Source organism: Tenrec ecaudatus, chromosome 14, assembly GCF_050624435.1.
Source record: "Tenrec ecaudatus isolate mTenEca1 chromosome 14, mTenEca1.hap1, whole genome shotgun sequence".
NCBI classification, from domain to species: domain Eukaryota; kingdom Metazoa; phylum Chordata; class Mammalia; order Afrosoricida; family Tenrecidae; genus Tenrec; species Tenrec ecaudatus.
This window is the reverse complement of record NC_134543.1, coordinates 72975697-72998331: the sequence shown is the minus strand read 5'-3', so window position 1 is coordinate 72998331 and position 22635 is coordinate 72975697. Positions and strand designations below refer to the sequence as shown.

Sequence of the window (22635 nt, the reverse complement as noted above, 5' to 3'; positions counted from 1 at the left end):
TCTCTCCCAGCGCCCCGTCCTGGAGTGCCTACTGCCCTTGTGATCTACAGTGGTTGATTATTCTAACATGTGGGTGTGTTCAATTCAGACTTGAAGGGTGATAAAGGGCCGTCGTCCTGGGTGTCCCACCCGTGTACCAGACCAACAGCCATGCCTCTTTATGATAGTGAGTTCCAGTCCCCATTTTCCTCCCATTCCATCCAGCACTCTTGCGCAGAGCCCGTCAACATTTTGCAGTCCGGTGGGCAAGGCCTTGCTCCTTCAGTTCATTCCGTATGTATTGTTTTGGAACCTACCCTCTTCCAGGTGCTGAGATGTCGTGGGAAGCAGGCAAACCCCTGCCTCATAGAGTTTATATCTGGGAGAAGTCTCATTTCTCCACATTGACTTCCCCTGGTCCCTGTTGAGAACAAAGGCAGATTTTCCTATTTTTAAAATCTTATTTAATCAATGTATTATTTTTTAATTATTTCAGGAATATCTGTATACTCAGACCAGGCAATATGCCCTTGTCAGCATTCCTTTTAGTGAGATGACTTTGGATTTTGCTTGTCTATTCTGCATTTCTGATCAGCTTCGTTCCTAAACACAGTGCATTCACTAGAACAGTTTTTGATCATTAATGTGGGGTAGACTTTCAAAGCATTTCCTGAGTTGAGACAGTTGCTGTAACCTGATTGTCAATCTAGTAGATAGCAAGGAGGACTGGATTGCTCTAATGTGTCAGTTGTGATAGAATTTCACAGACAATGGATCTGCCTTTTTTTAAAAAAAGATTATTTTCAGGAAATAGAAAGCCCTTGAGCTAGGTAGGGGCTTTGCTGAGAACTGGGCAGGTGTCTGTTTCTCGTTTGGTTATACCTGAGGGAATAAATCCCCCATAGCACATAATGCAAGCCAGTGCCCCATTTGCAGGCCAGTGGGAGGAAGAGCCCTGATTAGCGTTGAAGACATTGACTTCTATCTACGTGGTTGTCCTACAAGAACATCTTCCTCCAACCACCAGTCTTAATGCAAACACTGTGACATCTAGATGCATGATATGCCGCTAAGCACCAGGAGCTGTAACTGCCAATCATTGCACTCCGGTGTCCCAGGTCCCCCCTAGAACTTTACATGTAGTCTCTCATTCAGAGCTCATAGTAACCTGTGAAGTCGGCACAATATACTATGATTATCCCACATATCTAAATGATGGCACTAAAACAGAGAGAAGTTGAATCATATGTCCAGAATCCACCAGTTGTGAGAAGGGATTCAGCTTCCAAACCCAGTTCCCTTTGAGCTGCTGCCCTAAATTCCAAAAGAAGCAATGAATAGTTTTGTTTGTCCTTCTGTTTCTCTCATATATGTGCGTGTGTTTTCTTTATAATTCTGGATTCATTTTCTATTTATCAAGACACTCAGTATTTACAAAATCCAAGTTCTCATAAAATCAGACGTGCATTTTCGGAGGATTAGCTGTTTGGTGTCATGGATGCTACCTTGTTTCTATAAATTTGCTACTTAAGTCTAACTTCAGAAAATAATTATGCATCAGCAAGAATGGCATGGGTCCCATGCCTGATCTCCCCTGACTTCACAAGGGAGAAGGCACAGAATCACCAGTCCAAGACCAAGCAGGTGAGGCAGAGGTCAAATGTGTTCCCACCCTCCACCCTTTGTTACCTTATTCGGATACCAACAATCCTTCCCACAGCAATCAACTTCTCTGCTGGGTCTCATAACCCATCGCAGTAGCTGCATAGAACTCACGGTGGTGGGGTTTATTAGGAAAGTTAACAGGTTACAAGTCAGGATCAGAAATGTTAAGAATACAGCTTTCCAGTTCAGGAGTACCTCTACTGAGCCACACTGGCAAGCTTGTTGGCCTTTGCCCTCCTCCGGCGAGTGTTACAAAGCTCCTTTAGTGCTGATAAATGCCCAAAGGGCACTGTTCTCGGCAGACAGCCCCCAGCCTCACTCATCTTGTGGAGCGGTAAACCCCCCTCTTCTGCTCTGTCTGGATCCTTCATGCTGCCCTGTCTGCTACCAGCTCACCTTCTCCACGCAGAGATGTTGGAGTCACCCTGCGCCTGGCTTTTCTCTTTTGGGTGATCATGAGATTCTTCATTCATTCTTCTGAGATGACTCACTGTATACCCAGTGGGATGGCAAAACTGACCAATCGCCACAGTAGAGTGTCACATACCCTATTTGCATGCTCCTTCTCCCCCCCTCTCCTCCCCCCACCCCCCGTCTTGGTGGGAGTTGCAAAGATTTAACAAGCCATGCCATATTCGTAGTTCAGCTTCCCCACCACATCTAACACTCAAACACTTCAGTTTTAGTTTGGAGGTATTACATTAAAAAAACAAAAGCAAATGCATGAACTTTCCATTTCTCTTATTTTAAATGGATTCTCTACCTTGATGTATATCTTCTTTTCTCTTTCTTATGCATTACCCTGTGCATTCTGCCTTTCTCTATAGGGCAAAGTATTTCACTTTTCTTTTTCAATCATTTGATTGGGGGCTCTTTCCATTTCTCATGACAATCCATCCATCCATTGTGTCAAGCACATTTGTACCAATGTTGCCATCATCCTTTTCAAAACAGTTTCTTTCTACTTGAGCCCTTGGCATCAGCTCCAGTGTTTTACTTTTCTGTAGGCGGTTCTCTCTTCCTAGATCTTTGCATGATGGTTGCACAGTTAGCTCTTGGTCTAGCATAAGCTGAAGAAACATAAATTTCAAGGCCTTCTAATGCTTTGACCATTCTAAGCTCCAGAAGCTTGTCTGTAACATTCAGTTCGATCTAAATTCTGAAGTGCTTCTGGGAAAGTATTTTTAAAAGATCTAACTTTAAACATGAAGTTTAAGACTCTAGAAGCAACAATACCAGATCTCTATTTGATTGTTATTTCGTGGAATATCGAGCCCCTTTATCTCTACTCCTTAGCTCTCTTCTTGAGTTGCTAATGGGTTTCTCATTTTATAAACACCCACAATTTAAGTTAAAATTTGAATAAAATCCTAGAAATGCAGTCATAGAAACCGAAGCCAATTCAAGTCCTGAAAGTACAGGAAGAAGTTCATTTGGATACTTTGGCTTCCTGCAATTTTAATCGTGATTCTTTCATCATTATCATCATTGCCCAATTGTGTTCTGCTTCCATATTTTGTATTAATATAAATAATGTGCTTCAAAGAATAAAAGTAAAATGTAATAAACATACTGCTGTATGCCTTTGACTTCATTCCGATGTATAATGACCCTATAGAACGGAGTAGAACTACTGCAAACACATTCTTAGATGATAACCCTTCTGGAGCAGAGCACCAAGGCTGCCTTCCCATGGAGCTACTAGCAGATTCGAACCACCAGCCTTTTGGTTAGCAGTCAAGTGTTTAAGCATTGCTTAACACTCCAACTGACACCAGGGATAAGCCAGACAAAGTACTTATCATGGGATCCCACTGCGTGAGGGAGAAGTGGCCCTCACAGTAGCATTGGGCCTGCAGCTAGTGGCAGATCATACACACTCACGCACACACACACATAGTGTAAAGTGTGTGTGTATGTGTGTACATACACATGTATACACACATGCATGCATAGGCATGTAAGTCAAAATAGACTCAGGAGAACACAGTATAGAATATAATCCACTACAGTGCCACTGAGTAAGCGTCAACTTCCAGTGACCCTATATCGAGTTTGTGGGGCTGTAAATCTTTATGGGAACAGATAGTTTCATCTTTGTACTACAGAGAAGCTAGTGGGTTTGAACCACTGACCTTGTGGTTAGCAGTCCAATGCTTCGCTGACAGATGACCTTCTATACCTTTTGATCTATTTCTTCAATAGATTTATATTATGTATGATTATCTATATAGTGTCATCGCCTTAAGCTAAGATTCAATACTTGTGAAGCAAGGTTATGAATTACAGGTCTTTGCCTAACTTAATTAAACATAGATTTATCTCTGGAATTGAAAAGTCTGTTGGAACCTCATTTATACTCACCAGAGTTTGGTTTCAATCAAATATCCAACGATTCCATATAAATCCATTGTGATTTCTGATTGATTAAGAACAAGGACACGTGTGTGTTTTTTCAAAGTATCCTACAATCCCGCTTGGTGGCAGGAGGGCGGGGAACCAAAAGAAAGAGAAGAAAAAACAGAAAGAGAGAAGGGATGGAGGGGGAGAACCAGGGGCGAGGGAGAAAGGAAAACACAGGCAGAGGGCTGGCAGAGCCAGTGGCTGGGAGGATCTTTTTCAGTTAAGGTGAATGGCTTCCTTTTGATTTTGTACTCATTACTGATACAGTTCCGTACAAAACTGAATTAAATTTTACACCTACAACAAGGAAGGACTTTTCCTTTATCAAACACCAGTGATGGATTGGTTCGTCTGTAGGATATTGACAATGTTAAGCCATCAACACAGAGAGAACTTCAGAGAAAATCACTTTTCCTTCTGCTACAATACTGTGTGGGCACATCTTTCTTTTTTAAGTCAATTTTTAAGTCTATATAAATGTCTTTATATTATTCCACTTGGAAACACTTCACTTTCTTGCCCCTAGGGTATGTGTTATGAGGTGAGCCTGTCTCTTGAGGAAATGAAGATTTTCTTGAAAGTACTGACAGGGTTTAATTTGCATCAGGAAAGAAGCCAGTGAGCCCTGGGTCCGTGGCATTGCTTGTGGGTGTAACACTCAAAAGTCTCAATTGGTGATGTTCTAATGGGTCCTTTCAGATTTTCTCTGGAGTTGGCTTGCAAAGAAACTTCAGAAATCACTTCAGAATAAATGTCACAGATGTAGCTCCCCCCAGACCATCTAAACTCATTGTAATTGAGTCAATTCCAACTTGGAGTGACACTCTAGGACAGGGGAGAACTGCCCCAGTGGTGATGAGCCTGGAAGTCTTTATGGGAGTAAAGATTGGTGGGGCGAATTAAGAAAGGAAAAAGAATCTTACCTTCAGAAGTTTAATCTTTTACCCTGGAAATTGTTGACTCCAACTGTTTTATTCTTTTAGGTGCTGCAAAGTTTGGTTGTTTTTTTAAAAATACTTTAAAATATACTTTTATCACAATCCATACATTCCTCCAGTGTGTCAAGCACATTTGCACATATGCCGCCATCATCATTTTCAAAGCATTCTCTTCCCGCTTGATCCCCCAATATCGCTCCCCATTTCTTCCCCCTCCCTCCCCTACTCACCCTCCCTCATGAACCCTCGATACGTTATAGATTATTATTTCCATATCTTACATCATCCTCCGTCACCCCTCACCCACTCTTCCAATATTTGTTCCCCTGGGAGGGGATTGTATATTGATCCTTGTGATCAACTCCCCCTTTCTCCCCCCACGCTCCCCTAATCCTCCTGGTATCTCTACTCTCCTTGTTGGCCCTGAGGGGTTTATCTATCCTGGATTCCCTGTGTTGCAGGCTCTTACCTGTAGCAGTGTGCATGTTCTGGTCTAATCTGATTCATAAGGTAGAATTGAGGTCATGATAGTGGGGGGAGGAAGCACCAAAGAACTAGAGGAAAGTTGTGTGTTTCATTGGTGTGTACCGCACCCTGACTGGCTCATCTCTTCCCTGTGACCCCTCTGTGAGGTGATGCCCAGTTATCTACAGATGGACATTGGATCTCCACTGCATATCACCCGCCCCCATTCACCCTGGGTGTTTTCACACTTTCTTAGGCTTGAGTTTGTAAGTCCTCAAGGCAGCTTTGGGTCAGAAATGGGCTGTGGCTCGGAAAGCCAGTCTGAGTCGCCTCCATTGTTTGCACTGAACTGTCCACCTCCCAGCAGATGGCCCAAATCCCTTGTCTGGGTGTGAGCTCCCCAGGTTTGGGACCCTCTTGGAAAATCTGTTTTCCTAAAAGTTAAAGCCACCCAGAGAGTTTCCAAGAGAGCTCCAGTGAGAAACGGATTCAATTATTTATTAGCACTCTCAGAGTACAGTGTCAGCCAAGACAGTACTTGAAATTAATATACTATTTGATTAGACTGATTGATTGTTCTTACAGCTGAGGATTTTAACATTCATTAGCCACACTATCCGGTCATTAGTACTTCCTTTATCAGCAAGCAAAGAATCAACAGAACTTCTAATAAAAATTCATCACAGTCAGTGTATCCCGTCCCGGAGCTTGTGCACAGATTGCCAGTGTGCTAGATTAACTGCCGTAGCGGTGGCAGAGGAGAGCGTTCTGTTAGAAAAAACTGAAATGCCCCTAATTAATGTTGACTTTGTAACTGGACTCCTTTAAAATCTAAAGATAATCTCTTACATATCCAGTGGAATAAAGTGCTGATGGGTATTTTATACTTCCTGTATTTGTGTGGGATCTTTCAAGTAGTAGTAGTTTCGGAGAGGATTGAGGACCTTCTGAGGAGCGTTCTGCTAATGCGCTTCAGGTGAAGCTCCCTCCGCGCTAGTGGCAACTCCGCTGCTCAGGAATAAAGCCTCCTGGCCTCTGTCCTCAGTGGGTCTGTTTAAATAAGTGCCGCTTTTAAAGGAAATATGCTGACCTGTTACTCTGGGTGGCACCGATCTCTGTACTGTGTCATGAGCTCCCTTGTGGTTTGAGAGCACATTGGAAGGAATGAGGAGAAGGAGGAGAGAATGGTGGGTAAGCGGGGAACTCTGTGACTTGCCAAAGCCTCTCAAGGGCAGGAATTCTGGCAGCCCCATCGTGAGTGCCTCCTCACCATTTTACCGGCATTGATCACTTCCTCGTCCGAGTGATCTTTCTGGTAGATCGTACTGTTCCCCTTTTGCAGAGGCGAACACTGGGGATCAGAAAGGCGGAGCACTTTCCCAGGTCATACAACTGATCTGTAGCACAGTCTGTCAGGACGACAGTGATTCTGTGCATTCCGGAGCTCGGCTCTCCCACTGGCCACCCTGCTCTAGTACAGCCTCAATCAAGCATGTGCTTTTCTCTCTCGTAGGTGGGCCTGTCAAGGTCTACAATCCACCTACTCCTCGTGCATTGATGACATCATTACCTGACATTTTGCTTTTGTGGCAATAGTCATAGAGGAAAAGTCTAGTTATTTTGAGCAGGTGTGTTGGCAAGGACTGGAGCCGCCCATTCCTTGGGGAGAATCTCAGGGTGGCCGTTAGGAAGCTGGGTGACATTGTCTTGTGCCTGTGTCCCCTCCAGCTGTCAAGGTGGACTGGCCTGCTCTGTGGCCCCACAGGGAGACACAGGCAGCACCAACCGGCGGATGCCTGTTCTGGGCTCCCAGCTTGCATGAGTTGGACACCCTGTGGCTCCAAGTTGCTGTGTGGTGGGAAGGGAGGAGGAGGCCCGGGGAGAGGTTTTGAAAGAAACCTGTGTCTTCTGACACCCCAAAGCGAACTGGGCTGGGCCAAGAGCCTCCGCCTCAGGGGGGTCTGAACACACAGGCATGCTCCCCACGCCTGTGCAAGAAGCCCTGAGCCTCAGCCCTCTCCAGGTGTGGAGAGGAAGCAAACTTCAGAACCTTGTATGCAGAGCTTGCAGGGCATGAGGTCCTCGAGGAAGCTCTGCAAGGGAAACTTGGACTGAGCAGGGGACTAAGGGCACGTCTTCAAACCTTGAGCTTTCCAGTCGGACTGCCAAGCTTTCTCCAGCTTCGTCTCCTTGAAGCACCCTTCTCGGAAGAGCAATAATCTATACGAGACTTGTCACAGTCACGAGCAGGCACATCAGTAAATCTGAGCTGTTATTTTTTCGATGGTCATATGTTCTATGTAAATAACTATGTGTATATGTGTATGTACATATATGTGTGTGCATTATATATTAACATGTGTGTACACATGTATAAAGGTGTGTGTGTGACAAATGAAGACAGAAGAAAAAAATCCTCCATTTTCACATTCTGACCTGCTATTTAAAAAGTAACCCCAGCAGGCAGTGAGGCGTGGCTACATATACAAGGGCAAGTACAAAAGTATTGCCACAAAAATCATAGGCACCTTTTCAAAACAAAAATATAAAAAAATGAAACTATTGTTTTCAGCATATCCTCTATCTAGATCTATCATTTCTGAAGGCTGTGTTTCCATCTCTCCACCCCTTCTTCAAATAATTCTGCACTCTTCAATTGATACAACATTAAAACAGCAGCGTGGGCATGTAGAGAGACTCGGGTTATGTTCCCTTCCGATTTTCCTTGAGGTTTTGCAACATAAAGAAATCTGAAGAGGCAAGGTCGGGGCTGTAGGGTAGGTGTGGGACGGTTTCCCAGAGAAATCTCATAGGAAAACCCGTGCCGCCCTTGAAGAATGAACGGGTGCATGGTAGCGATGGGAATTCCCCGGCACCATTTGGTTGGCATCTTTCTCATCAATGTCATTTTCCATTTTCTTTAAAACTTCTGTATAGTATGCCCTGTAATGTTTCTGTGTCCTCAAAAAAAACCCTATCAAGCTGAGCCCTTTGGAATAAAAACAAACCAATGACAATCACACAGTCCTTTGTGCTGACCTCTACCTTGACCATAACTGGCCCAGCAGACCCCCTAGGAAACCACTGTTTTCATTGGACTTTTTTAAAAGCCATCCCAATGAACCTGGGACAAGCATTGCTGAGAGAGCTTGTCTGCAGCCACCCACTTATGACAGAGATGTTCAAACACGTTTCCTTTAGAATAGCTCATGCCTTATACACTGGAACCCGGACAGCCATTCTTTTGGACTGGCCAGCGTGTATTAGTTCTCTTGTCTCTAGCATGATTCCAGACAAGTGGATAGGCATGTGAGAATGGTGAAGGAATCAGACAGCTGCTAGGAGCTACGCCGTCCCATGGGCTGGCAAGATCTACCGGAGTGGAGTCAGCGACGAAATCCCATGACTGGTTAGGGAGCCCTAGCGAGGCAGACAGAGGGAAGTGTAAAGGAATCTTGATTATTTTACCCTTGGTGATCAGAAATAATCTTCAGGAAGTTACTAATCTGAGAATAGGGGTGTGTGTGTCGGGGGGGTGGCGATCCTACCAATAAGAAATCATGACAAAATTGAAATTGTTCCCCCCAGAGTTAGCCAGTGTCAAGAATCATGTGTCACAAAGAGACAGGGGAAGAGAAGGACTGAGGGAGTGGGGAGGAAGGGATTCCCTGGGGCTGCTGGTCCTAGGACTCAAAGCCCAGGAAGACGGCTGATACAAGAGGAGGAAACCAAGAACCAGCCTCCTCATCCTGGGTCTGATCCGGTACAGGGTTGAAGAGACAGAGCTCTGCGAGGGAAGGCAAAGGAAGGGCTTAGGTGTTGAGAGATCTGGTCCCTGAGTGGCTCCACAGGATGGCTACAAGACCCCAGGCACACACCACTTAAAGCGGAGGTCCCCAAAATAGAGGTGGCAAGGGAGTTTTCCAGGTGTGTCTACAGATAGTATTCCATTATGTCTTTGGACCTAAAACAGAGTCAGGGGAAATGTGCTTTAAGAGATGTCACAGACCGTAGCCCCCACTGCCTTCATTTGCATGACAGTTTCAGCTTTACCCAACCTAAGATTAAAAATGTAGAGGAATCGATAGGAAATGGCTCATTCCATAAATTACAGTTCAATTGCAGTAAGGTTCAAGTTTAATCTATGCTTTGCCCTCACTGACAAATTACTATTGATAGAAAAGCATGTTCCAACAACTTTGGGGTGTTACTCCACAGAAGAATAGAGTTCATAATTCTGCTCTTTCAAATCCATGATTGGGGCACTTTTACTTTCTGACTCTTCCAAAAGATTTTAAATGGATGCAATTTTCATGCTTGTGTGCCTTAATTCGCCCTCTTCTCTTTTTTCCCTCCTATGCAGGAGACTCTGAATGTGATTGATCCTGGCTTGATGGATTTAAATGGGACAACTGAGGATGCCCTAGAATGGGATGAAACTGACATAAGTCATAAATTAATCAGTTTAAATGAAGAGTCAACTGATCTTGATCAAGAGCACCCAGCTGGCAGGCCCACCTTGGACCTTGACGAGACAGGGGGTGAAGACCCTGGCTATGAAGAGGAGGCTGGTGATCTTGGGGGACCTCACTATGCATCAAGCATTACTGCCCCCTCCAGCCCACACATCTACCAGGTGTACAGCCTCCACAACGTGGAGCTCTCTGAGGACAGCCACATGCCATTTCTGAACAGCCGCCCGAAGCTCACCAGTGTGACACAGCCTGTGGCTTTAACGAAGAGTCTCAGTAAAGATTCTTCATTTTCATCGACCAAATCTCTGCCAGATCTTCTAGGGGGGGCCAGTCTGGCAAAGCCCTGCCCGTGCCACGAAGGGGACATGAGTCAGAATTCAGGCAGCGAGAGCGGAATCGTCAGCGAGGGAGACACTGAAACCACCACCAACTCTGACATGTGCTTGCGCCACACAGCCGATGGGTCCCCAAGTCCCCCTGACGCAGAGCCTCTGGACTCCCACACAGGAGAGGCCGTGGACGTGGTAAAGCCCAAACATCAAGATGAGGGCGAACACGTTCAGCCATCCCTTTCCCCAGTGGGTTGTGTCAGTGGAAAAGTTGGAGATTTCAGCAGTGTGAGCAAGCGTCCCCCTGACTGTCTGGGTGAAGAATTACAAGGGAAGCATGATGTGTTGACGTTTTATGATTACTCGTACCTCCAAGGCTCGAAACTCAAATTGCCAATGATAATGAAACCGTCACAAAGTGAAAAAGCACACGTGGATGAGCCTCTCCTTCATGGCTTTTATTTTGATAAGAAATCCTCCAAATACAAACCTCAGGCTGCAGAGTTGCAGCCAGCTGCACTGCCCCACGAGAGGCTTTTGGCAAGTGCATCCCAGGAAATGGATCACAGTTCACACAAAAGTGGCGATGGGGATAAGGCCTTTCCCAGCATGCAGAATGCCAGGCAGTTCCCCCTGGTACCTCACAGCGCATCCATCGAGTCGCTTTCTCCCAGCGGGGATTTATTTGGACTGGGCATCTTTAAAAATGTCAGCGACAGCCTGCAGCGTAGCACTTCTTTAGAAAGTTGGTTGACATCCTATAAAAGCAATGAAGATCTTTTCAGCTGTCACAGCTCGGGGGACCTCAGTGCCAGCAGCGGCTCCGTTGGTGAGCTGAGCAAAAGAACATTAGATCTCCTGAATCGGCTGGAGAATATCCAGAGCCCCTCGGAGCAAAAGATAAAGCGGAGTGTTTCCGACACCACTCTCCAGAGCAGTTCCCAAAAGGCGCCCTTCCCTGGCCAGCTGTCCTTGGACATGGCGTCTTCCATCAATGAAGACTCCGCAGCCTCTCTCACAGAACTCAGCAGCAGCGATGAGCTCTCGCTTTGCTCAGAGGACATTGTGCTGCACAAGAGCAAGGTCCCGGAATCGAACGCATCCTTCAGGAAGCGCCTGCCCCGTTCGGTGGCCGATGAAAGCGATGTCAATGTCAGCATGATCGTGAACGTCTCCTGCACCTCGGCGTGCACCGACGACGAAGACGACAGCGACCTCCTCTCCAGCTCCACCCTGACCTTGACAGAAGAAGAAGTGTGCGGCAAGGACGACGAGGAGGACTCCAGCCTCGCCACCGATGACGAGATTTATGAAGACTGCAGCTTGATGTCGGGGCTGGATTACATCAAGAACGAGCTGCAGACGTGGATTCGACCGAAGCTTTCCTTAGCCAGAGAGAAGAGACGGTGCGCGCCCGGTGATGAGATAAGGAGCACCGAAGACGTGAGCAGCAGTGAACTGACCAACCCCCCGGACACCCTGAGCATCGAAGCCCTTCTGAACGACTCTCTCAAATGTCTCTCTGAGAATAACGGGAATGACAGCAATGTACCCCACACCGACGAGACAGGGACAAAGGCAGAAAATCAGAAAAATAGCTTCCAAGTTACTAAAGATCCACATATGGCTGACATGGAGAACGGCAACTTTGAGAGCGTTCCAGGGAGGCAGGTGGACAAAGCGGGCGGCGTTGCAAAGGAGTCCGCAGGTCTTGGTTCAGCTGGGCAGCGGGCCGAAGGCGAGCTTTGCCCGTGTAAGGCGGATTTAGGACGCTCAGATGAGTCGAACGCTGCTGGGAGGGAACGTGTTCCTCACAATGTTAAGCGTCATCCCAAGAAATGTCGCCCCTGTGACCAGCACAGTGTCACTTCCCTCTCCCCTGAGAAGTGGAGCCCAGCACTCCCTTCGGAAGCCAGGGTTACCGACAGAGAGGCCGCAGAGGTCCTGACGTCGTCATCTGCTGACCCATCACCTGTGGGTGGACACGCTGCCAGTTGCCGCCGCGGCCTGGAAGGGAGTGAAACAGAGGGCGGTGCTCCTCTCTGCGGCAACACTGCCTGTTGCAGCTGCGAGCCAGAGGCTTCCCATCAAAAAGATGCTGCAGAGTGCTCAGTGCACCACTTTGTGAAGGAAATCATTGACATGGCTTCCACAGCCCTAAAAAGTAAATCTCAGCCTGAAAACGAGGCGGCTGCTCCTACGTCCTTCGCTCAGATCAAGGAGAAGGTATTGGAACATTCGCACCGGCCCATCCAGCTAAGAAAGGGGGACTTTTATTCTTATTTATCCCTCTCCTCTCATGACAGTGACTGTGGGGAGCTCACCAACTACGTAGACGAAAAGAGCATCACTCCATTGCCCCCCGATGCCGCCGACTCTGGGGTGGACGACAAGGAAGACATCGAATGCTTCTTTGAGGCTTGTGTTGAGGATGACCCTGATGGAGAGGAGCCCGGTGTTCCCACGACCCCTCTAACTGGACCTGCGGTCCCCGGTGACACTGCAGGGTCCCTGCAAGCCACTGCTCTTTCAAGACCTCCACCGCAGAAAGGAACCAGTGTGGGAAAGGAAGGGGATGGTCCTTCCCAAACTTCCAGTGCCTGTGAAGTCCTCTCAGAGCTCACTGCCCGCTCAGGGCCGGGCAGCACCAAGGCGAGTCCAGGAGACCCAGGTGACTCTGGCACGGCAGGACGCAGTGCTTCAGCCACGCCTGGGACGGCAGGCCTTTCTCCGACGGCAAAGCAGCCAGAGCAAAAGGCTGCCAGGCCTCCCAGTCCCCAAACCTTAGCCTGTGAAGAAGCTCTTCTAAACCTTCCCGAGGAGCCACGCAGAAATATGCCTAGGTAGAATGGAACCCTCTCCAAGCATGGAAAGCATCACATCGAAAGGTGCGTAAAACGGTGTTTTTCACAACCTACAATGAAAGGTAACGATGCAAGCTAGAGATTGCATCACTTAAAGCCATTTTCTATCAGTTATTTGCATATAAATTGTGTGTGTGTGTGTTTAATATGAACTCCGGACAACAGAACCACGCGAGGAGCACAGAGGACACGAGGTGACACTGGCAGACATTTATCTGAATAAGGCGTCGGTGGGGTGCAGACGCACTCGGCAGCACGCAAGTAACTGGGAAGCAAGGAGGACAAAGAAACCGTCACACTTGGCAGTTCCGTGATGTCATTTTTGTGACATCATTCTGGCAAGAAGGTTTGCTCCATATAAAACTTGAGGTATATCTGAACAATATAGGGCCTCAGTGGATGTTGCAGAAGAGGCTCTTAATTCTTCCCTTGAGGTAGCCTAAATTTTTTTTTTAGATTACTTAAGTTGCAATTATACCTTCTGATCACAGCCCAAGTATGGTCACGATGCTTCACACTTCAGTTTCCTGTACAGGAAGCTGCTTTCTCCCTTCAGTGCCTGGCGATGCACCGTGATTGGGTCAAAGGCGGCTTCTTCCGATTTGGGCCTGCCTTTATGCTTCTGTCTAAATTAACTATCATCACCACTGCCTCCCTCGGTGGAAGGCTGGGCCTGTCATGGCCTCTAATCATGGTCAAGTCCGAGGAGTCTCCAGGAGGGGAAAGTGGATGTTGCCGAAGAGGCTCTTATTTATCCACACACACATTGAGAGCAGGCACAGAAAGCAAATGCAGAGAAAATACATGACAACTTAATGGCATTTTGATAAAAACAGAATTTCTGAATTTGGCCTGACGGTGACAGGCATATTTCCATCCATTTTCCCCCAAGAAAGTCGTTCCCCTCTTCATATTTAATAAGACAGCTATTGATTGATAATTCTGAGATGATGATGTATCTGCAGGAAGGACACGAAGGTTCCGTTATCCTCATTTCGAAACCCCAGTGAGAAATGTGCTTTCCCAATCAGGTTTAAAGGTGAAAATTCGCGCTTTCAGAGGTGGGAGTTGTATTTAATCCAAGTATGAGGTGCCTGATGACAGCTCCAAGCCACCACCCCCACTATCCCCCCCACACCCAGAAGCTTAATGCCATAACCCTAACTCGTGCTATAGGAAATGAATTACAGACGCAATCTACCCTAATTTGTTAACTTATTCAAATAACAGTTATTATACTTAACTATGCTAAAGATTATCTTTTTTGTGGCAGATTGTTTATTTTTTGATGAGCCTAATTACTGATTTTCTAAAAGTAATTTACATTTATTACAAATACATCTCTTAAAATGTGACAGATAAATGTTGTTCCCATAATGTATTATGAAAAAAGTTACTATTTAAAAACACATTATTTAATTTGAAAGATGAATGGCAAACATCATTATTTTTTTTCCCTGCAACACCTGTGCCCTCAGCTCATTAAAATGTGTGATTCTGTGCGGAGCTGCTAGAAATGGGGAGCGAGGGGGGAATCTATACCATATCTATACCCTAAAAATAAACTCGGTATGCAAAACTGAGGAAAAGCATCCCACTTGCTAATGTAGCTCAACTAATTTTATATGTTTCAGACTCTATTTACTGCAAGTGGGAACAAAAGTAGGAATGAGAGAAATGTGTTTTCTGTGCAATGTGTCCACCCTATAATCACATTCTCCATCAGTATGCAGGAAAACTGACCATTAAGGGCGAGTAGCTGCACTTCCATTAGCTGCTTCCAAACAAGTTCTGTTAGGACGGATTGTGCGGTGGGCCCTGCCAACCTCTGCAGAAGGCCTGGGAGAGCCTGGCTGACGTTTTCTGAAAGGGGATAAAGGCTCAACAGAAACACTACTCTGAGCAGGACAGCACGTGACTGTGACCCTCAAGCCTCCAGCCCCACTGAGATCCGGAGCTTCAGAAGCTCTGCACGAGCGGCTCGGCCGAGGGTCGCTGTGGGGACACTCGTGTCCTGCCTCTGCGGTGCCCCGGGAGTTTTCGTCCTTGGCTTCCATAGATGTGAAGTTTGAATGATAAGCAGCTCCATCCTGAGATGGCGTGGGGAAGCGAAAGTGCCAGTGGACCTGTGTTACCCTCCCCTTTCACCAGCAAGGTCAGAGGGGAGCTGTATATCAGCCTGCCAGCCGGTTGGCAACACTTTCTTAAGCTCCTCTGACGCCTGCCCCTTGGTTGGGCAAAGGGAGGAAGCAGACTTCACTTGGTGTTGAGCTCAGCTCAGCCCCAGTGACTTCCTATCAACCCACAGCTGTTTAAATAAGCAGACCCACCAGTCCCATGCAGCTCTTTCAGAACCAGGAGGCCCAAACACCTGGAAGCCGAACTCTGCCCCAGTCAGTAGCACAGGGTTCCTGGGCATAAATCGTCCCGCATGGGCAAAGTACCACCAAGCGGCCACTTTCTGGAATCTCAAAGTGCTTCTCTGCCTTCGGGGTTAAAAGGTAAGGGATAGAGTATTTAGAAAATAGGAGGTTTCCCCCGTCATTGCTCTTCCTGCAAGATTCAAAAGAGCAAACTAGACAAAGCCCTGCTTTCTTGAAACCATTTGGAAGACCATCACTTGGGGTGCTCTGCTACCCAGAGTCAAATTCCCCCCATTCAATTTTTCGTTGTGATTTTGCAGAAAAAAAGCAACTCGCCGGTGGTGCAATCACTATCATTTCATCCAGAGACAGGGGATTTTAGACTCACCAGACTCAGTCTGCAGCAGCAACGAAAACTAATAAAAAATATTTCCAAAAGGTGTTTATTGCATTCTAACTAAAGCATGCACACACACACACACAAAGTAAAGTTTACACGCTCACACAGAAGCTGTTGGCGAAGTTTGAACCTGCTCTCGCTGAGTTTGCCTCGGCACCGATTCCCAGGCCGACTGCTGGGCTCGGCGGGGCTTCCTGTACGCGTCACGTTTCTGCAAAAGCAGAGAGGTCCATTACAGCAAGTCACATTCAAAGAAAGGTAACGAGAGATTCAGATACTCGGGCCTAATTCGGGGAAGGCACATCATGTGTGGCAGCAGTGCCTGCGGGGCTGCCTGAGAGCTGCGCGGTGCGCTGATCTCTCCGTGTACCGCACACTTACCTCTTCATAAGCCCTGATCCCTGGTGAATGCCTCAACCCTACGCTGCTGCCTGGAAGAAACCCCCGTGGTATAAAAATGTAACTGGTCACATACACTCGGTGCGGGCGCTCTTGCCTTTGGTGGGCTGGGGGTTGTTTCACTAGAGTTCTCTTGTTGTTGATGTCTTACTTTGGAACGTGTCAGCTCCATTGCCTCTCCTGCTCTTTGGGTTTGTCAGTGGGGCAGTTGGTGGCCGGAGGAGTTTGTGTTAGGCATGCTGAGGTATGCAGGTATATTGGGAAAAGATCCGCTCCATTTTTGACAAACCTCAAAACGCTGCCAGAACAAGCATTTCACATGAGCACCTCACAAATCCTGATTCCGTTCGTGGGATTGACACTCAGAGTGTGTGGGTTTGCGCGAGGCTTGCCAAGCCAGTTGAAGAAACTGCCTTTGGTAACTGTGTACGATCACTGACCAATGCGGGTGCCGTCATATCAAGGTTACTTTAAAGTCGCAGGGATCATGATTGCTCTGGATGTGAGCGGCTGTTTAATCAGTGTGCACTTTTGAGTCCCTCGGCCGGTCATGCTAAGCAGCAAAGCTTTGCATGGTCAAACCCTTGAATATACACATACCACAGAACCTATACCCCAGCCAGTCGGGCCTGCCCAGTGGACCATGTTGGAAGAACTGATTATCCAAAGAGAGCTTAAATAGCAGGATTTCGTAAAACCAGATTTTACTCACCTAAGGATTCCCTAGGCAGTGGCCAGATTTCAAATGAGTCATGTCCTCAGCATGTGGACGATGTGCCATGGTCTTTCTTGAATGCCCGCGTTGTTTGGCCATGTCAAATTTGGCCCCATCTGTCCCTGCCTGTCTCCCCCCTGTTCTGGACAGCTTTCCCTCCCCGCGGCTTCCACTCATTCCAGCCAGACCACTGTGTGCGCAAGCTCTCCTGGCACACAACAGGATGCGGGATTATGGAAAAGGAAAGAGCTAGGCAAAAAGGAGGAGAACATTCCTTTCTAGAAAGAGAGTAAAGCAACCTGACCTCAGACTTCAGAACGCAGTGTAAACTCAGCAAGTAACAGTGTGCTTGACCTGAGAGTGAGCCAGAGATGGAAGCATGCAACACGGACTAACCTCACGTACAACAGGCTGCTTTTCGCTAGTTAGATATGGAACAGATTGGATTTGGAAGAAATCCTATCTAAACCCTGAGATGTTTAGATAATAATAGGCGAATGAAATCAGTCTCGCTTTCACAATACTCTCTGCAGCTGAAAGAAAATGCATTTGTCTTTGAGCTAGAAGCCCAATAGCTCTCTCTAGGCACGGGACTGAAGCATTTACAATGATAACTGTTAGAAACATTTCGCCCAGGAATTGTTCAGTAGAACACCCACAGTTACCAAAGGAAAGGATAACCCTAAGACGCCGGGTTGCCAAGCTATGAAGTCAACGTTGTTACTATCTCTCTGCATCACATGCCATCAAGCCACCTTTTCACACTGATTTGAGGCTATCTATCCTAGTCAAGGTGTATCTTTTTTTTTGTTTTTTTAATGAAGTGAAATGATAGCCAAATGGGGAAAAAAATTACCTGCTAAATAAATACCCGGATTGGAAAAATCGAAAGTGGCATAGTGAGTCCCTTCAGACACCTGAGGCAAAAGATTGTATTGTTGGCAGGGAACACTAGGTAGCGCAACCGGCGGCCATCTTTGAGCAGGGCACCACTCTTCCTGCCTCTGCTGCTGAGGAGATTCGGTTGCCGTGCAGCAGGCACGCTCCTTTGTTTTCTAAAAGGGAGGTGAGCTTCTGGCAGGGGGGCTAACCCGTACTTCTTCCCATTCCAGTTCCAGTTCACATCCACCACATTTTGCAGATTCGGATCCAATCCAGTGTGCTGAGGTGGCGGTCATGACTAAACTGGGGGGAACTGGTTCGAAGTCTTGGTTCAAACATGAGTTCAAACACAAGAGCGGTTACTTATGATCCAAAGGAAAGCTCGAAAGTTCGAGTTTTTCTTGTTTTCTTTGGGGAAAAAAATTCTTGAAAGAAAATCAATATTTTCCACATTGATACTGAAAGATCTTCAACAATCGTATGAACTGCTAACTTCACTCTGATGAATGCCTTTCGAGAGTCCCCCAAAAGTAGTCATAATGGCTTCTCAGGGGGCTTTAATTTTTCAAATGAAGCAAACCTTTCTGAAACCTTTTCTTGTGCGTTTTGTGTTTCTTGTAGAAACAGCCTGGCTGCAGCTCAGGGTGGCCTTGTCCCCCAGCCTGGGCTGGTCTCTGGTGTCATCACATCACTGCCGTTCGTTACATTGAGTTCTCCCAAGAGGAGTCTCCCTCTGAATGCAGTTTGTCCACATGAGCCTTGTGATCTGGATGTGTGCGCTGGTCCTCTTTCGGTGGTCGTCTTTGAAGTTCAGCAACGCTGCTTGTTCTCCCTTGGAGTCCTGTCCCAAGCTACCTCTACCAACCCTCTCTCCAGCAAGACTTTTCTGTTTGCCTCTTCCCGTGCTGATCTCTTTCAAGTTCTGCAGTTCATCAAATGGATGGATCATTAAGTTCACCTGTCTGACCAGTACTTGACCACTATTTTGGATTTTTTTTTTTAAATAGTAGAAAGCCCAGTTTATTTGAAAGAGGTTTTACCTAAAAAGCCAACTTATTTAGTTTTTAAATTGCACCATAGGGAAAAAACACTGGTCCTGCTTTAAAAATTAAGTCACTTTTTAAAGCACCATACTATTTACTCCATTTAAAAATAATCTATGCAGCACTTCCAGAAACAACTATCTAGTGTTGTATATTCTAACGCGTGACATTCGACTATTGGATTATTTACAACAGTTTTGTTTTTTATGCTTCCTGAGGTGGTAATGAGAAAAAATGTTTTGTTTTTTTTAAAAAGTGTGCCTTGCTGTATTTCTTATGCCATTTATTAAAAAGCTGCATTCACAGTAAAATTGTATTGGTTTGAAAGGAGGAACTAGCAAGGTTAAGATGTGTGAATAATTTCTGTATATATGTATAACCAAGTGCAAACATTGATGTATAATGACAGTATAAATGCTTTCATGTTTGTGATGTCTAGTGATGTGGAAAATATAAGCCTTAAATCCATTAGATTGCATGGTAATTAAAATTGGCATAATAAACATAGTTTAATGGGGGAAACGGAAAACTACTGATCTCTTTTACCTGTCTTCTTTACCAAATTGTTGTATCTGTTTCTGGGAAAATATAATCGTTAGAGGCTTTCAAAATGTTTGTGTTGCATAAGAGGCTTAAAATTTACTGACCCTAGAAACTGGACATGACAGCATCACCGTTTTCAAAGTCATTCTGGTCACTATAAAGATCTTGAAAGAGCATATCATTAAATGCCAATTCCCCCAAATCAATTCAAATTTACACCAGATTTTAATTTCATCTTATCATCAATGACTGAATGTTGGGCTTCAGGATAGCTTGTATGTCATATTTATTTTGCATAATTATTTTGAATGAGTCTGTAAGAAAGATGGTAAGTAGGTATGGGAAATCTGACTATGCTTTGGGGTTAGACTATAAATTTCAGGTATATTTATTTTGTCTAAAAGAAACTAGCCAGGAAATATTCCATTTTGTCTTTATGGACTCTTCTTACAGTCAGTATTTTATCCATATCATAGTGTCTACTAAAGTGCCTGACAAACAGTAGGTGGTCAATACAAATTTACTGAGTTGAAGTGTTGAGCAAGGTAGCATGGTTGGCCCCTAGCTCTTTGTTTCACAGAAACACATAAGGAATCTGCTTACAAACTGAGTCGGTCACTGCAAACCCTGGATAGTGCAGTTCTAGTCTGGTAGGCATGGGGTCACTCTGAGTGAGAATCAACCCTGTGCCAGGTGGGGCACTGAGACAGACGCATTGAGGAGAAGGTATGCCATAATCTATAGACCGACACAATGTAAGTGATACAAAAATTCAAAAAAGGGAAGATCTTTGTGAATGCTTGTGGACATGAGAATGACAATCATTGAACAAATCAATCAGAAACACTTTTGTTTTTATGTGCAGGACACTGGTCTAGGAACTGCACTGATGAACAAGCAGGAAAAAGACCCCGCCCTCAGGATACTGATTTGCATGGGGACGAAGTGAACACCCAGTGGGTTGCAGCGCTTGTCCTAGAGGTGAGGAAGAGATGGCATGAGGGAGGAGGCACAGGGAAGCAGCATGGAGGGACCAGAAAGACAACAGACTGTTAGTGAAATCATGATTAAAAGGGCTGTAGGAGGTGAGGATTTCCTGAAGGGGCCTTTAGAATTCAAAGCTTTTGTATGCTAGGTGGTGAGGAATCTTTGTAGTCTTCTTTCTTATTTGTAGAGTCTTTCTTTTTTTTTTTTAAATTATGATTTTGTTATCAGAGCACAGATAAGGATTTTTAAAACATTCATCCGTAACTCTGCCGTCTTAATGACTGCTTGTGGTTTTATGCCCCTTCTAAGAGGTTTTCCTTTTCCTGAACAAAGGGCTCACTCTAGGTTCCTGAGGAGGCGTGTTGTTGAAAAGGATTTTGAAAAGGCAGTTGAGTGGAGTTGGAATGTGTAAGGGGAGTAAAGGTGCAGAGATAAAAGTCTAGTTAGGAGACAGATGAAGAAAACGAGTCAGGTTTAAGATGATAATGGCATATATAAGAAGTGGCCCAGAATGGAAGAAAAAAATTTTCTGCCACCCCTTAAGCAAAAAGACAAACATCCTACACTCTTAGAAATACCTAAGAGCACTGTGAATCACTAGGACGTGGCATTCTGAAACAACCTAACTGTCCCTTAAGCAACGTTAGAGCAAAGGCTATGTCCTGGTGAAACCTTCAAGGGCCCAAACCAGGATGTTCTAGTTATGTGAACTGTTGGGTGACCACGGAAGGCCTCGGAGCATCTGAAGGATTCCTTTGTGAGTAATTATCTGCTTCATATTAATACTAAGTTTGTAGGATGTCCTTTAGGCTTTGTGAGGAGGCGACAGTTTTTCAGATCACAAGGAAAGGACTAGCACCAAGCTCTCACCCATGCAAGTTCTGCCTTCCCAGTCACCCTTGACAGGGCCATCTGCCCACACACTCCCAGTGACCTTGGTTCCACGTCTGCTGAAGCGAGCCGTTGGGCGTGTCTCTGTTAGAAAATGTTTTCTTTGGTTGTTAAAATCTGCATAGTTCCCGCCCTCCCCTGGCCCGTTAACTTTTGCTCTCCTCTCGGTCCTCGCTCTGACCCAACCAGGGGCGTCAGAGCGTGTCTCCATCCTCCTTTGCATGACACCCCCAAAGACGACTGAGACCAGGTGTGTGTTTGCTCCCGAACACGACTCAGTCCTGAGTCCCTTCAACTGTCCTTGAGATGTCATGGTTTTCTGATTTATTTCAACCCGGCTGACTGTTAACAGACAGAATCCTTGAGATTAAAGACACTGTTTTCAGCATCATACATGTAGAAAAAAAAACTGAACATCTAAGTGCTGCGTTTTCTCTAAAAATATATTCCAGATATATGTTTATTCTATTATTGTACATTTCAATAAATAAATGAATAAATAAAAGGAATCCACGACTTCCTTCAGTGGCCTAGTCCAATATCAGAGTCACCTTGAACCTCTTTCTTACGTCAAATCCAAACCTAACCTGTCTGGATGTGAAACAGGATGCCCCCTTTCACGTTTACGTGTCCATGTCGTGCTTCAGCGTGTTCCGGCATGGAGCGGCTCCTTTGGGAGGGACTGCGTTCGCCACTAGAGGTACAAACGCAACTGGAACTTGGCTTTGTCTCCAAGGGGTTAGCGTGCTTTTTCTGGTGAAGATGCCTTTCATGTGCATGAGTGATCGTGACTTTTAAATTAGATAATGACTCCATTTGTTTTGTTTGCTCTCTAGTTTCTCTACATTATTTCAAAACCCGGATGAGCAAAATAATGGGCAAAATGATCAGACTCTGGTCATGGAATAAATTAGATGATTTCAAAAATTCATGGAGAAAGGAAATTAACATATAGTAGAATTTCCCACACGCTTTTTGAAGATCCTCCTATCTTACATATCAATTCATTCAGAGCTCTTCAGGACCTGTATGTGATGAATTTCTTGTGTTGGGTTCAGCAAGCTCAGATTTTGCCCATTCTACCATTCCCGGGAGCAAAGGAGATGAAACTTTCAAAATGGACTTAAACAATCGGTAGTTTTTTGCACGGCCAGTTGCTTTCATTTTAAAATGAAATTGGTATTTTGAATTTTAAAAGAATACCTGATCTTTCAAATTCAAAAACAACTACATTTGCAACACATTTTTGTATGTAGATGTTTTTTCCAACTTTTATTTTAAATAACTTCAGGTC

At 45.5% G+C, this 22635-nt stretch overlaps 1 protein-coding gene across 1 annotated transcript in view; it reads left to right on the top strand.

Annotated features, from left to right (window-relative positions):
- AKAP6 (A-kinase anchoring protein 6) overlaps positions 1-21569 on the top strand; it is an 83666-nt gene extending 62097 nt beyond the window's left edge. Inside the window, exons 3-4 of the mRNA XM_075532213.1 lie at positions 9814-13142; positions 18499-21569. Coding sequence (XP_075388328.1) covers positions 9814-13101 — 3288 coding nt within the window. The 3' untranslated portion in view covers positions 13102-13142; positions 18499-21569. The remainder of the gene's footprint in view (positions 1-9813; positions 13143-18498) is intronic.
- Positions 21570-22635: the final 1066 nt, after the last annotated feature.